The 15,181-nt window shown below is 38.3% G+C and overlaps 1 protein-coding gene across 2 annotated transcripts in view; it reads right to left on the reverse strand.

Annotated features, from left to right (window-relative positions):
- The window catches only part of fstl5 (follistatin-like 5), a 198,118-nt gene that overhangs the window by 151,104 nt on the left and 31,833 nt on the right, over positions 1–15,181 (reverse strand). For both annotated transcript variants that reach the window (XM_012919780.3, XM_004553652.3), the window contains exons 2-3: positions 11,478–11,619; positions 4,465–4,495 (exon numbers count right to left, since the gene is read on the reverse strand). In XM_012919780.3, coding sequence (XP_012775234.2) covers positions 4,465–4,495; positions 11,478–11,619 — 173 coding nt within the window. The remainder of the gene's footprint in view (positions 1–4,464; positions 4,496–11,477; positions 11,620–15,181) is intronic.

Consider the following 15,181-nt stretch of genomic DNA (forward strand, 5'->3'; position numbering starts at 1 on the left):
CACTACCCAAAGCTCATGACCACAGGTAAGGGTAAGGATGTGGATCGAGAATCTGTACAGGGCTAAAAAATGTAATAAATATTTGATGTTGTGACCATTTCGCCAGCCTATACGACAGTAAACATGAAATTACAAATTGTAACCCTAAACTTATTAGGAAACGCTAAGTGAGAATTACAGTCGGGGCAGAGCATAAACAAGTAAATTAATAAATAACAACACATAACCAATTTCAGGAAAATCCATTTATGTTTTTGTGCCAGAAGGGAGGGAAGGAAAAAATTGGCTAACATAACAGAATATTAGGTTTTTATATCTCCAAATATTTGTATTAGTTTTAAAACTCCTTTATTAGTCATGCTGTAAATTTAATCTTAGAGGTTCTCATTCCCATTCTGACGAGCACTCTGTTCACCATGTGGGGCAACTTGAGTTAAGCAACTTTCCCAAGGACACTTTGGGATGTGTTAGGTGGCAAATCTCGAGAAACAAAAATACCCCAATGCAAAACATTATTCCCCTCTCTCTGACCAAGCTTTTTAATATCGGAATCATACATCTTAATATGAAAGAAAATCAATTGTTGGCTAAATAAAACAAGGTTCTCTGAACACCAGCAAGTTTATTTTACTGTGTCTTGTTTATACACTACACCAGCAAAAGTCATTAATCTTAATAGTGCTGCTACCAATGACATTTCTTACATGTAATGAGAATGGGAAGACAATCTTAAAAAGCTCAATCACATTTTTCATATGACTAAATCAGCCCATTTATTTTGTAAAATTGCATTTCACCAGCAGCCCAAGGTCTTCCTGTAGTATGCATAACAAGCTCGCTTAGTGTGGTATGTGCTCGTTCTGGGACTCCAATTACCGAGCATCCTGGAATACGTTTGGCATTTGTCTCTTCCTTGCTGACATTCAGTTCGAGTTTATAAGGCGCTTCATTCATTCCATCTATGATTTTTTTGTTTTGCTTTGGCATCCACAGTAAATGCAGGAATGTAATTTTCATCCATCCATTTCACAAACTGCTCATCTTGTTCAGGGCTGGACAGGTCGCCAGTATATCACAGGGTAAAAAAATATAACAGTCTCAGACAAGAGAACACATTCAAGTATGTATGAACATGGAAAAAGACAGAGAGAATTTCTCAATAAACCACACAACAAAACTAGTTGTGAAACTGAGGGGGAAAGCATTTTAAAATAGGATTCTTGCACCTTTATAATTCTTCTTAAAATCAAAAAATGAGAATTCATATTGAACAATGATGAGATTGTATAATACATTTTGGACATTTTATAAAATATCAGTTTATATCAGTAACGTAGTAGTTACTGATATAAACTATGAGAGAAAAGCTATTCATCAGTGCAATAATATCTACAGCAATATTTGACAATTTCTTTATCGCACATGACAGTAAAGTCTTGTATTTTGGACTGTTGCTCAGACAAACCAAGGATTTTGAAGACACTTTTACCACTTTGATCTGTGCTTTAACTATTTGCACTATTTAGAGCTTCTACTGGTATACCTACACCAAACTGTTCGGTTTTTAAGATAAAAGCTACAACTGCAAAAAAAAAGTCAAATTCAACTTCTGGATCTGTATTTTTTTGTATTCTTATGATTATATTCAACATATTTTCTATACATTACAATTTGTCAGATTTACTGTGCATTACCATGACTTTATGTATTAGAACAACATCAATCAGTACAACACATTAAAGAGTCACAATTAAAAAGCATGGGGTTTTTCCTGTTATAACCATGTTTGTGGATAATATTAGACTTTGTTGTTGTATTTCAGTGGATCTGTAGAAAACCCAGAGATAAACAGTGGCATCTTTAAAATACTCTACTCTAGCATATTTATTTTCTGTGAGGGTAAAGCTGAATAATAAACACACTTTTTCATCTGTTTTAGTATACAGGAAGAGTCGGTGTGGCTTCTGTTAATTAAAGTAAGAAATATCAAGTTATATTTGTGAAGGAAACATTAATTAGGTAAGTGCCCTGCTCCAGATGTCTGCCCTGTAACTACATCTTAAAACTAATAAATGTATGTGATTGCTGGTTACCTCAAAGTTGACCAAGTGACATGAAACCACAACAGCTTTATAAACTAAATTTGGTGGGGGGGACTTTTATTCTGATCTTGACTTGCTAGATGTCTATTCAATCCGTTAATTTTGACGTAGCTTCTAAAACTGGGCCTTTTAATGCTAAATCAACCTCAGTTTCACAATAACGAGAGGGCTCCAATGTACATGGTGATACTTGAATAATTTATGATTTTCCCTACAGTTTGCTTGCCTTCTCGTTATCGCGGCTGGAAATGAGTTTGCTGAAAACTGGCCAAAGTGAGAGCTCCCCTCTCGGCTTACAGAACATGGTGCATTAAAGTGAATCACAGCAGACAGCTGGGGCCGCCCTTTATGGTAATGCACCCTCTACAATTACTGCTTCGACCTTCCCTGGCAAGGAAAAATGGGGAGATGTCCATTTAGCGCCCCTTTCAAACACTTAGTGGCAGGCATGTTGGGCAGCAGGACCACCTTTTGCCTGACATTGACTCTTGTTTAGAGGAGAAAGAGAAGACATTAGAAAGGTGACGGGTTGACAGATGAGATGTATCTGTCAACCAGCAAGAAGAGCATGGTGCATTAATGCATCACCACTGTCCAGATCCACAGAGGTAGTTGAAGCTGGTTGGAGATAATAGTGCCAAGTACTGCTGCAACTATCAGTTTTTTCCTACCATTTTATAGAAACCCAGTTCCAAAAAAGGTTGGGACACGGTGGAAAATGTACGTAAAAACAGAATGCAATATGTACAGGTTGCACCTCCATCCCATCAGAGATGCAGGTTTTTTAAGTTAGCACTGATAACAACCTGGATGGTTCCTCTCCTCGTTGGTCTTGAGAATGCAACATGCATGTTTTTCCAAAGAGAATTTCAAATTTCGATTTGTCTGACCAAGAGAAAAGTTTTGCAAATGAACAGAGCCACACATTAAACTCAAATGAACATTATCGATGCAATAACTGGTTAATATACTGTGTGTGTGTCCTGAGTACATTTTTAAAAAATTACATTTAAAGTTAAGGTTATCCAACTTTGTTTAGGTTGCTGGACCTTCACGGCACAAATTTTTTTGTTAAAGCTGAGAACGACTGCATTTGGTGTTAAAGATAAATGGCTTATTGAAAACTCTGCGCTGCATTTTTAACTTGTTCACACGGCTCCTTGTTATGGAAATATAATTCAATCACTTTCATGGACTGAGCATATCAAGAGTAACATATCTCATTGCACAAAAACACCCAGCTGAAAGTAAAGTATGAGAAAACCTCCCATTATAGATGCTGAAGGGTATAACCATTTAGTGCTCACTTAATCTGCTTTCAAGCATGCAATGCAGCACTGAACTTTTATAGATATTACTCAGCTGAGCTGTATGTAACATGTCTGATTCAAACAGTCATCTTAGCTACCCGTTGATCTGCATTCCCTTCCTTGTATTTACTACTCACCACACCACCGCTTCCCTAAACCCTTCCTGACTATATACATTTGTGGACTATCCTTTTTATGTGCTACATGTGTGAAAAGGTACCCTCAGACCTAATTCTCCTGGCATTGCAGGAGGTTAAATGAGTGAAAAATGTCTATAGTATAATGTGAAAAAACCCTCTATATACTGGTGAAAAAAAACTATTTTGAGCAGATACAAAACATGTTGGCGGAGGGTCTGCAAAATGTCTCCAAACAAAAACTTGAAAACATGTTTTCATGCAGCTGACGAAGTTTAGGTTGAGGTCTACTTTTTTTTTCAACATTTGTACAAGCTTAGTCACAATTCATAGTATTACAATTAGACACAGGCATTTCAAGCAAAAAAATACCAACCAGATTTCTTGCACACAGACCTGATAACTTCAGTTTTTGAAGGAATCCAAACAGAACTTTTTAATTGCTGTTGTCTTTGGATTTTCGTCTTTCCTGTTTGCGTTCAGAACGACGACTTTTATCAGTTTGGTGTCTGATGATAGTTTTGTTATTTAATGGCTGCTGGCTACTGTATATTTTAGTTTAGTAACATAAAATATTCATTTAGGGTTTAAATATATCTTGATAAGTGAAAAGTCAAGCTTTGTACAAGAATGTGACCATTGCATGAAATCTTTTTGGTGTAGGAGATAAAATTTTAGAAAGAGGAGATGAGAGAGTGTTATGCTCCCAGTAGGTTTCTTATTGTGGTGTTTTTGATCAAATGTGCTCTTTTTTTGTCTTTTAGTTAAAAAAAAGGCTACATAAATATTTTATACTACAAAAAAGCAAAAGTGCTTCACTTAGGCTGTAGCTTCAACAACCCCTCCCCTTGTACACAACATGTTGACATACAGGAAGGAAGGAGGAAGAAGGAGGAATCAAAGGCAGAAACTCACCTTTTATTCTCAGGTTCTCTGGAACGCCATCCTGTTGGAAAAGCAAAAAAGAAAACAGAGATAAGATCTATGAGATCAAAACCTACAACATTAAGGTAAATGAGTGCAGTTACATGTCCTTGTATTAGATGAATGACATTCTGCAGTCCATTCAGTATATTAACATTCTTCTGAAAAATGGTGTTTCACATCTCAATGCAATCATCACACAAAGCCTAAGGACTTCATTCTGAATGCAAGAACTCTGAATGTCTGAATGAAACAACAGAAAAAACAACAGTGTACCTTTACACGGCAATTTGACTCACTTACACGGATAACAGACAAACCTTAAGCTCTGAGATTTTATTTACTTACATATTATTTAATACATATTATTGACTTCTTCTTGCTTTTAGTCATTAGATATGTTTCTTTAGCTTCTGATATCTATTTACATCTATTTAGATCATTGTATCCAAGTGTTTTAACTTTCTTTTTTGAACAAGTTAACCAAATTAGTAGTCCAGATGCTTCTTCAATTGACAAATAAATGTATAAATGTAGTGTAACAGAAAAAAATATGCAGTAAAAAAAAAGAAAAAGAAAAAACATATTACAAATATACCAAAGAGCAAACAACTAGGACCTTCTGAGTAGCCGCGCTTTAACAGATTTGCATGCTTATTGAGCATAGTTGTAGAAAATGCTGCTATCAGGACTACTATTCTAAGTAACTGCTCTCCAGAAACCATGAATGCGAAAGAAAGATGCATAAATATTTGATTTCTCTACAGTGAAATCTGCATAGCTCATCCTTCTCGTTCTTGTACAGAAAAATCAGATTCTCTTTCTAGCAGCTCGAGCTGGGTGGCGTTATGAGGAAGATGCATTATGCAACGGGTCTACAGTCAATAATGAACTGTGGTCCCTGAATGCATGAAGAAAACAGCAGTTTACCCATTTTCTCAGTTTGCACAGAAATCGACCTACTGTGCATTTTCTTCCTAATGCGCTATTAATTACCTGTCAATTAAAAAACAGGATATTATGCACTTAATGTGTTTTAAAGATATATGGGTAAGCATATCCAAGAGATGTGACTTTAAATATCAATTCTGACTGAAGGAGTAGCACAGCTTATCTTGCTTCCTGGGTACCATGTGTATACATTTGACATTGTCATATTTTTATTTAGACTATACTGGGTCTGTACATACTGAGCCCTGCTGTTAATGAAATCCCTACCCCACACAAAAGAACATCCATATGATTGATAATCTAATAAATATTGATATAGTGATTTATTGTAAACAATATCTAAAAGAGGTTAACTGATTTTTATTAAAAAATAATAAACACATAATACAAAAAAGTGTGAAAAACAATTACATTTTCTTAGTTCTTAATTATAATGACAAAATATTAATGTATAAATATCAATAGGAACACATAACACATGTAACTGTACCAGTAATTACCAAAAATTAGTAACTTAGTGTTTAGTGGTTACTATTAACTGCACAGTTTCTTTACCATGTTTATTACAAAGCACTAGCAGTGGGTCCAAGTTTGATTTTACCCTGGTATGTTTCCAGAATTTGCAATCCATGCATTCCTAATGACAATGGTCTTCAAGACATACCACAAATGTCAGCCTTCTCTTTGTGAAAGTTGAGGATGAATACATAACTCTGACAGTCCCCAATGTGGCTATGACATTATATGGAAAATCCATCACGTGGTTTCTTCGATGCGCAGGCACATCACCCAGCAATCACTAAAGCTCAAGTTAAACATTGTGATGTGGTAACAGCTTTCTCTGCTCATCATCTTTCTGGATGTTTCAGGAAACACTGCTGACCATCAGATACAAATCAGAGAAAACACCTGTGGCTCTCTGACATTCTTTGTATAACCCTCCCACCAAACAGACACACACATACACACACACTAGAGGAGCTGACATTTAGAATTGCACTACAGGTAGGGAAGATATCAAATAGGGCTTATTTGCATATAGCAGACAATGTTCACACTTCATTCGTTTGAAGAGAGTGATTTCTCCTGAGCCACTGGCAGGCCTGTCTCTTCTGCCCCGAGACTCCGGGGACAGTGAAGCACCCAGCTGTACAACTCGTGCTTCATCTGCTCCTGTCACAGCTAGCTGGCTGACCGCCTACATCTATCTCTCTTTCTCCCCTTTTTGTGTTTCTCACTGTCTCTCAACCATCCTCACTCCACCAGCAACACCTCCCCCTTGTCTTTTCTTTCTCCCGCTTCAGATCTCACAAACCTCACTTCTCCAGACCACCAACTTCCAAATACACTCCATCTGGAAACATATGACAACAAATTGCAACATACCAGTATGACAAGTGACCAGAATACGGTACGCAGTACTATTCCTTATGAGCAAGACTGGTTTATTTGTTTGACCAATAGAGAAGAGTGACAAAACAACAGAGCTGAATCCAATTTTTGCCAGGGCTGATGTAAGGTCATCCAACAACAATGTACACAGGTGAACAAAAACAGACATGTGCATATTCCAGTAGATTATTTTAAATTCCATGAATTGAGAGTCATTCTTTTTCCTTAATATGCTGTAATGTAATGCACAGATCCAGCACCTGTACCTTGCTAGAATTATGCACAGTATCTGTATCTGCAACAGCATGCCCAGACAAATAAATACTTAAATTTCTAACAAATGCTTCACACGGTCAAGAAGTTCAAGAAAACAAATGTGTAATTTTGCCTCTTTGCATCATAACACCGTTGCTGTCTTTTCATGGTTTATCCGTTTATAATTGTCTGTGGGTAGCTGTGTTCAAACTGTTTCTGACAAAGGATGGTGAGGCCAGTAGTTGTATTGCTAAGACTCATCATGTTGACAAGTAACAACTATTAATAAATAAACCAAAAGAACAGGGAAAATAACCATGTAGCAGAAAGACTTTGAAAACCACAGGTCAACACATTGTTATTGTTCTAGTAGACTGGCTCCGTACAGCATCTCTGCCTTTTCGGCCCCTGCGGAGACGATACAAAAGCTGGTTACCTCAGTTTCGGGCTGGCTGCCATTTGAAAGCAGACAGCTCATCAAGATGAGTGACAAGGGTTGGGGCTCAAACTGACCAGCTGAGGAGGAGAGGGAGGAGGAGGAAGACGAAGGGGGAAATAATACTGACAGAAGTCACGTTTAGGCCAAATGTTGCCTGTTGCAGCTTTAACTGACGCTACTGTACAACAAGCTGTTTCTTGTGAATTTTGCTGTTCAATCTTGTTGTTCCTCCCATTCCCCGTCTCTTTATCTCAATCTAATTTGCCCACCACCCCCACTCCCTCTCTCCCTCGCTCTGCTTATCCCCTGTTAATCTAGATTTGCCATGTGGCCAAGCCAGTGCAGGATGGATGGGGCTTTGCACACACAGTTGTCCTTGCTTCCATTTTGTTTGTCCTGACATAACAGCTTGATGTCAAAGCGACAAAAACTCACAGAAATTGCTGTAGTCCCTCATGCTGAGCAAGCCTGGCACTTCTACGTGATTTTCACAAATTGCACACTGAGCCCTCCATCATTCTTACAATTAAACTCTTCATGTAAGACCTTGGCTGAAAGATCTCAAAGTATCAGGAGATTAAGAGTAGCAACAACCACCACTTTAAATGGCGTATGCAATAAAACCCATAATAACTACAGGCAGGGATCCGTGTCCTATACCTGACCCCATGTAAAGGATTTCACAGTGAATTTCTGAAACAATGCCATGGGAATTACACATGGGAGTAGAACACATGACCAGCTGTTTATGACCACGTGGTGACTGAACTCTTTGTGAGGAAAGCTTATAACGTTGTGTCCGATCACGTTACCCAAGCCAAATGCTGTCCTTCGAAGCACAGGAAAAGACATCGCATTAACCTTCCCAGCTTGAAGCAAAGCACAGTTCGCTATTTTCCATCCCTATATTTCACTGCTAGAGCTTTAGTTTTTTTTTTTAAATGAGGCACATTAGAGAATATGAAATTGTTATTTTATCTCATTGACTTTATCATCTACTTTTAAACTGTACTTTTATTTTGAGCCGACTATGTTTTTCAACTTGATATTACTTCTCCACAATAATTCACTTTGAAACAACTGTTAACACAGCTCGCTCAGCTTTATTGACAAGAGCATGACCCGAGTCTCTCTGCAGTCCAGACAAGAGCTGAGAAATTCTCTAAGCAACAAAAAGGCCAATGACATAATTTGAAAAAGGGCTTACTTTTGGCTTTTTTTTCCACCAAAGGGCTGCAAATTTCCACAGTCTCATTTGACAGGCAGATAGATGAGTGCAGTTTACCTCTGTCCTCTCGCAAGACGAATTGTAATGGTATGCAGATGCTGTAATGACATTCCTCTGAGATGTAATCACAGCGCCTGGCACATTAATTTCACTGGAGTGGAAAAGCACATATATCATTTTTGTGGCTTCTCGTCAGATTTCCGCTACATGTGGGTATACATTACCTTAATTATTAAAGTCACTGCAGTTCCAAACCACACTAGCGAAAAGAGACAAAGTCTGAACCAGTTAGTTTCAATAAGAGATAATGTACTGCTGAATACAATAAAGAAAAAAGCACCATGCAGCTTCAAAATGTACTGGTGGTTAGATTAAAAGTACTTAAAGAAAATATGTCTGCCTTATTCACATGGTGCTGCAAAACATTGGAAAGTACACTCTCTTCAGTACAAGAGAGAGTAATGGGAAAGTAGAAATACTGGACTGTGTTGCAGTGGAGAGATTAAAGAGACACTACAAGTGAAAAGGGTCATATTCATTACAACTAGATATCACTGAAACACTTGCATTTTATTACTTACATTAACATTTCTTAATATTTAAAGGAAGTGTTTACCACTGATTTATTATCTGCTTAAGACATGTGTAACTCTTTTTTTTTTTAGCCAAAACTAGGAAAGAAACAAATTTCCAACAAGGCAAAGAAATTTGTTGTTTGCATATTGTTTTATCAGAATTAATGGAAGTGCTGAGGTAGAGCTAGATCACTATGTACATAGATTAATTCTTACTGCAGTGCTCTGGGTTGCTCTCCACCATGAGCCCTTTGCTGGCGTCATTCCTTCTTCCCTTTCCTTCCTGTCTCTCTCCTTTATTATCCAATGTTGTCAAAAAAAAAAAAAAAAACAGCCCAGTAGCACTGTTGGATTGAACTCCAGCAGATTAAATGCATCTTAACAGAGTGTATTTTTGTTTCCTCCACTCAAACTGAAAAATTATATTTTTAAAATGAAACAGCATCAAGCCATTCCCAAGGTAAGATGAGGTAACTCTGGATTATTCACAGGCCCGGATAGAAGTAAGCTCCACTTTTGGATTTTACATTCGCTGCAAAAAGAGGAATGGATTAGACAATATTTTTATTTTTTTCATTTTATTCCAAATGTAACTAGTGCATAAAATAAGCATCTTATCAAGCCCTCAAAAGTAAATCTTATAGATTTAGGCGCCTGGAAGCCACTCTGCCTACTTGTTGATATTTTTGTTCTTAACAATGAGTCTGGGAATTCAGTTCAAAAATCACCAGCTATCCCTGAAATCCTTCCTTCCCAAGTGTAAATACAAGCTAAAGCAAATGACATTACATCTGCTTTCCTGGAACATAGTTTTTCTTGCTCTGCCTCATCCTCGGATATGTAGGATATGGAAAGATACAAATCATATAACTCGCTAGAGAGGTACGTTTTTTGGGGGGATTTTTTTTTAAGTTGCCAGGTCGTGTTAGATGGAATCCATCCCTGTCCATGCAGAGGTGGATGATGGATCATTTGCTGCGCCTCCCTTTGGTATAAAGCACTGCAGTCTGGCAGAAGTGCTATCTCTGCAGTTTATTGGCACCATATTACAAGATGTTTGGGTATTGAAGTTTAAATCGCTTCACTTTCTTAAAATACTCAATTTTCAGATTAGATGTTGCTAGAAAGAATCACAAGTCCCAAATAGCTGATATGTGTAGTCTACATGTTTAGAAAGCATCGCTGTGAAAAAATGTTCTTCAAAGGTCAAAGTGATTTTGACCATTGTGTCGATTCAACAGCTTTGCATCGCTTCCAGCTCCCCACTCAACTATGATACAGCGCAATGACGTTCCTACCATCTGTTCACTCTGACTCCCGCTCTTTCTAACTACCTCTCACCCTACCCGCCCTTTAGTACCACTGTCTTTGCCATTCATTCCACACAGACGTGATTGTAACAGACCGACATAAACAAACATGAAATGTAGCCGGGAGACGAGAGATTTTCTTAAAGTAAAACAAAAAATACCCACAAAGGAAAACAACTTTTTTCTCCTATTGTTGTCACTGCTAATTCTTATCATGGACTGGACTGAAAGAAGTGTTTACTAGCAAACATAATTGCAAAAAGGGGGCTTAGGGGAAATGAGTACTGAAGGACCACAATCTGACTAATGCCTCTTGACAAAACAATTTGTTTTCCTCAACTCTCCATCTGCCAAAACAGTCAATTTCTTTCCTAGTCTGGTTCTAATTGATCCATGCCTGCTGTGTTTTGTAACTGGATCAGACGAGAAAAAATGAGCATGCTACTTATTTTAGAAACTTTTTAAAAAAATATCTTGTTCCTTAAGATGTAGCAAGAAATTAATAAAAGCGGCGGAATTTGCTTTTGGGGCCTGCCCTCTATTACTAAGTCAATAAGCGTTCAATTACATCTTTTACTTAAAACACTCAGCTAAAATGCCATGCCAGCATCTTCTTTCAAAGCTCGTCTTCATCTTTGCTCATCTGTTCCTCACATTAATCTGATGTTGTTTTTGAAATGACAGTCTTCTGGCTCAGAGGGAGGGATAATGATTCATCAAGTGGGCAGAAAAACAACAACCGCAGGAGAGTCATATGATGTAGGAAGACGGTGCCGGTGTAATGAGCTTCATACTTGGCCAAAGCACACAGACCTGTTACGGACAGCATGAAAAAACAGAAAGGCAATCAATACCTTGTGTCGAAATCTCACGACTGGTCGATAGGGCGGTGACCCAAATCCCTCCTTGCTGGGTCTCCCGTTGGTGCCAAGCGCAGCGAGCCCCAACAGCAAAATCGCAGCAGACCACCATCTGGTCGTCTTCATTGGTCTTTTCCTGTCAAAAACCAAACAAGAATGGTGAATGTGTACTCTCCTCCAACACTCTGCAGGTTCAATACTGGTTGGCCAAGACAATACATCAAGCCCACAATAATTAGTGAAGACAATGAGAACCGCAAAACTGTCGCTGATTTAAACTAAAGCTATCAATACGTGGCCCACACTCGGCAGGGAGATTAGATCTCCTTTCAAATCAATTACGGGGAAATAGACGTCATGAGAAAATCAAGATAAAGAAGACAAAGAGCCAATATATTAAGGCAATTAAAGTGAGGGCTTTGGATTAATTAGGCTGAGTGTCAAAGTCAAGCAACTGTGATGAAGTGGAGAGATTACATCTTAAAACAGATTCCTCACAGCTTTGCACAGATGCAGCCTGGAAATATTTTTTTTTAAAAAGTGAGAATATTCACTTTTCACCTCCAATTCGACTGCATTTTCAATTATTCATTGGACTGTGTAAAAACAAGTTTGACCTTTGCATGACATGAATTAAACAAAATCACACTTGTGGAGGAAAGGAGGGGGGGAAAAGAAAAAACAAGCCCTGTGGAAATGTCTGTGTCAGTGAAACGGATAGGTTCGAGCAAGTAGCAAGGCACAGGACATCCCCAGAGAAGACGATACGTTAACCACTCCTCTTATACCGCCTTACACGCCTTACACGCTAAACAACTGTTATGTTGAAACCTGCAGTGCATTTGTTCCTTCATATTTTTATCCCTCATCTTTATCTGCATTTACACCCTCGGGTTTTTTTATGCACCTCACTGCAAAGATCTCCTCCATCAGAAGCACTTTATAAATAAATCTGACAAGACTTGACTTGTTTTTTTTCACAGTCAAACACTGAGCTGCACTTTCTAAGACATCCAAAACCATTCTCCAGTGAAGGGAGATGAGTGACAGCAGGATGGTGACCCCGCTTCCTTGTTCTTTGGGGCTGACACTAAGTCAGACAACAATGGTGCTGCTGTGGCAGCTCTGTGGGTCCACGCGCTTTTCACTGGAGGTCAGCAGGTTGCACCAGCAGAGCAGTGTGTCACTGTGATGTGCCGGACAGAGAGGAGATACTGAAACTTTCTTTTTGTGACTTTACATGTCTTCAAAAGCCTTCCTCTGTTGCCTGATGCCTGCAGGATTTCTGCTTTGAAATTACTTCCTTTTATTTCAAACCTACTTTTTTTTTGTCATGTGGAGGAGATATAAAGAACTTGGTCTTTTGGTGGAAAACACATTTAATTAAAAATATTTTCAACAGCTGTGTTGTATACTGTAATTCTCTGGCAGATTTTTCAGACTTTTTGTTTCATTGGCCTTTAGAAGAAAAAAAGATCAATGTTCTTTATCGAACTCTGAAACAGCCTTGAATCCTCCTACACAAATTACACCCATCGCCAGCGCCCCTACTAACCAATCCAGTTCTTTTCAAGGTTTGATATACACCTGCCCCCCACCCCACTCCCACCCCAAACAGAGACTTGTCTAACTACAAACAAAAAACTTCTAGACAACATATTCGTATAATCCTGTATGTTAAAGCCTTGGTCTTTAGTGTGGCTACCTTGTGAACAAAGCTTAAGCCTCTGTAAATGAAATGTCGTGCCAGGTCTTCTACCTCAGTGTGTGTCAGTGCAGTAGTGAGGGACAGACATTCAAAGTGCCTCGATAATCGAGTAGGAGGTTTTGTTCGGAACAATGAGTCTAGAAATTCAAAAGATCTATGAACCTGAAAAATAATTGTTAAAATGTTGGTAATGATCAACAGCCTTACTAACCCCCTGCGGACATATTATGGTCCTTTTATGCTATAGGGCATTAATAGTCGCACTCACTTTTTTAATGCGATCATATTCATATTCATTCTCTGTGCGTCGTAACTCTCCAGATCCAGGTAGGAACCCTGCCTGCAGCAGCTGCTGCTCCACTTCTCCGCTAACACAGTCTTTATGCCACACTAGGTGGATTACCATATTTGCTAGCACAATCAATCAACTTCTTTCCGGTATCCCAGTGTTAAATGGGTTATTAATGGACCAGCTTTTGCACAGTGCTGTGTCAGAGACAAAAACATATGCACAGTTTTAAGAAGTTTAACTGCACCATACAGCACAGTTCCTCAGAGACATTAAACTCATTATGATCAGTCACAACTGCGGCATAAGCAAGCACCTTTCCAGTCCTCCTTCTAGTGAATAATCAGTAATCTTTCTTGGAGCTCCAGACAGTTTTAAAACTGTGTTGTCCTATAATTCATTAAAATAACCAGATTTTCTTTTAAAGCCGCTATCACTACAATGAGTGCGTTGATTTGACCATTCACACATAAACAATAACAGCAGCTGAGCTATTAAACAAGTGGGGGAGCACATGTGTCCTTTTTTAAATTAATTTCAAAATAATGCAATTATAAGAACAATATATTCAGCTTCCAGTTCAGTTCAGCCTCCAGTGAGTACCAGACGAATGGGGTACACATCCATGCATTCATCCATCCAACCTGCAGTTGGCAATGTCCTTTTAATCCGTTCAGCTTTGGTGAGCTCGACATAGTGGCACACGAAGGGGTTCTCAACCTGCTGTGGGTTCTGCTTAGATTGGCCCTTCAAACTGCAGCAGCTCTCCAGAACAGAATAAGGACTACCACCATCAGTTCCACTCCAAACAGTAGTTGGAGCTTGCTCAAAGGAGGCATCTGAATAATACTGACCGACCTGGCCAACGAGCCAGGTGGTAAGAAAACCTTGAGCTTGAGAGAAAAGGGGGATTGTCCACATACAAATAGATCGCAGACTCTGTAATTCTTTGGGGAAAATGAAAAATAAATTATGCAGCCTTTAATATACCTGGCCTGAGGGGAAAGAGTAACTAAGTATTCAGTATCTTACCCACGAATGGACAGGAGGACCAGAGAGGAAAATATTATAACTCAAAGACGTTCAGTGTGCTAAAATTAAAAAAGCAGAACTTCCAAAACAGCCATAAGGTTGAACAAACTAACCCCTTAGAGAAATGAAAAAAGGATATTGAATAATGGTTGCAGAGGGATGACTGGAACCTCAATTTAATAAGCGGAAGATGGATGGATGGATGGATGAAGACAATGCCCTCAATGCAGGAAAATGGCTACTCCCTGCCTATATGCCTATAAGCCCTGCTCAACAAATGAGCCTTGAAGAAAGGAAAGTTCAAAGAAATTTTGAAGTATAAATCATTAATATCAGTTTAAAGATAAAATTACTAAAAACCTATTATATTCTTTATAATAAACTGATGAATTTCATTAATTTTCACTGTGCAATTTATATGTGCCTAAATTTTTCAGCTTACTCAACAATACATTAATGTGGGTTGGTCTTGGTTCAAAATGGGCCTCTGGGTGTAACGCTGCACATAAAAATGATTGTCTGGATGTAGCTCGAGGTAAAGCATCTTTATCACCTCACCTCACAGTTTCTGCATTTTCTTCTTAAAAACAAAACAAAAATCTGATTTAAGTTGGAGTAAATTAAATCTAAATTTTTCTAAATGGCAGGCATAATTTTTTTTTTGATGGA

The sequence above is a fragment of the Maylandia zebra genome, linkage group LG2 (genome assembly GCF_041146795.1).
Source record: "Maylandia zebra isolate NMK-2024a linkage group LG2, Mzebra_GT3a, whole genome shotgun sequence".
NCBI lineage: Eukaryota > Metazoa > Chordata > Actinopteri > Cichliformes > Cichlidae > Maylandia > Maylandia zebra.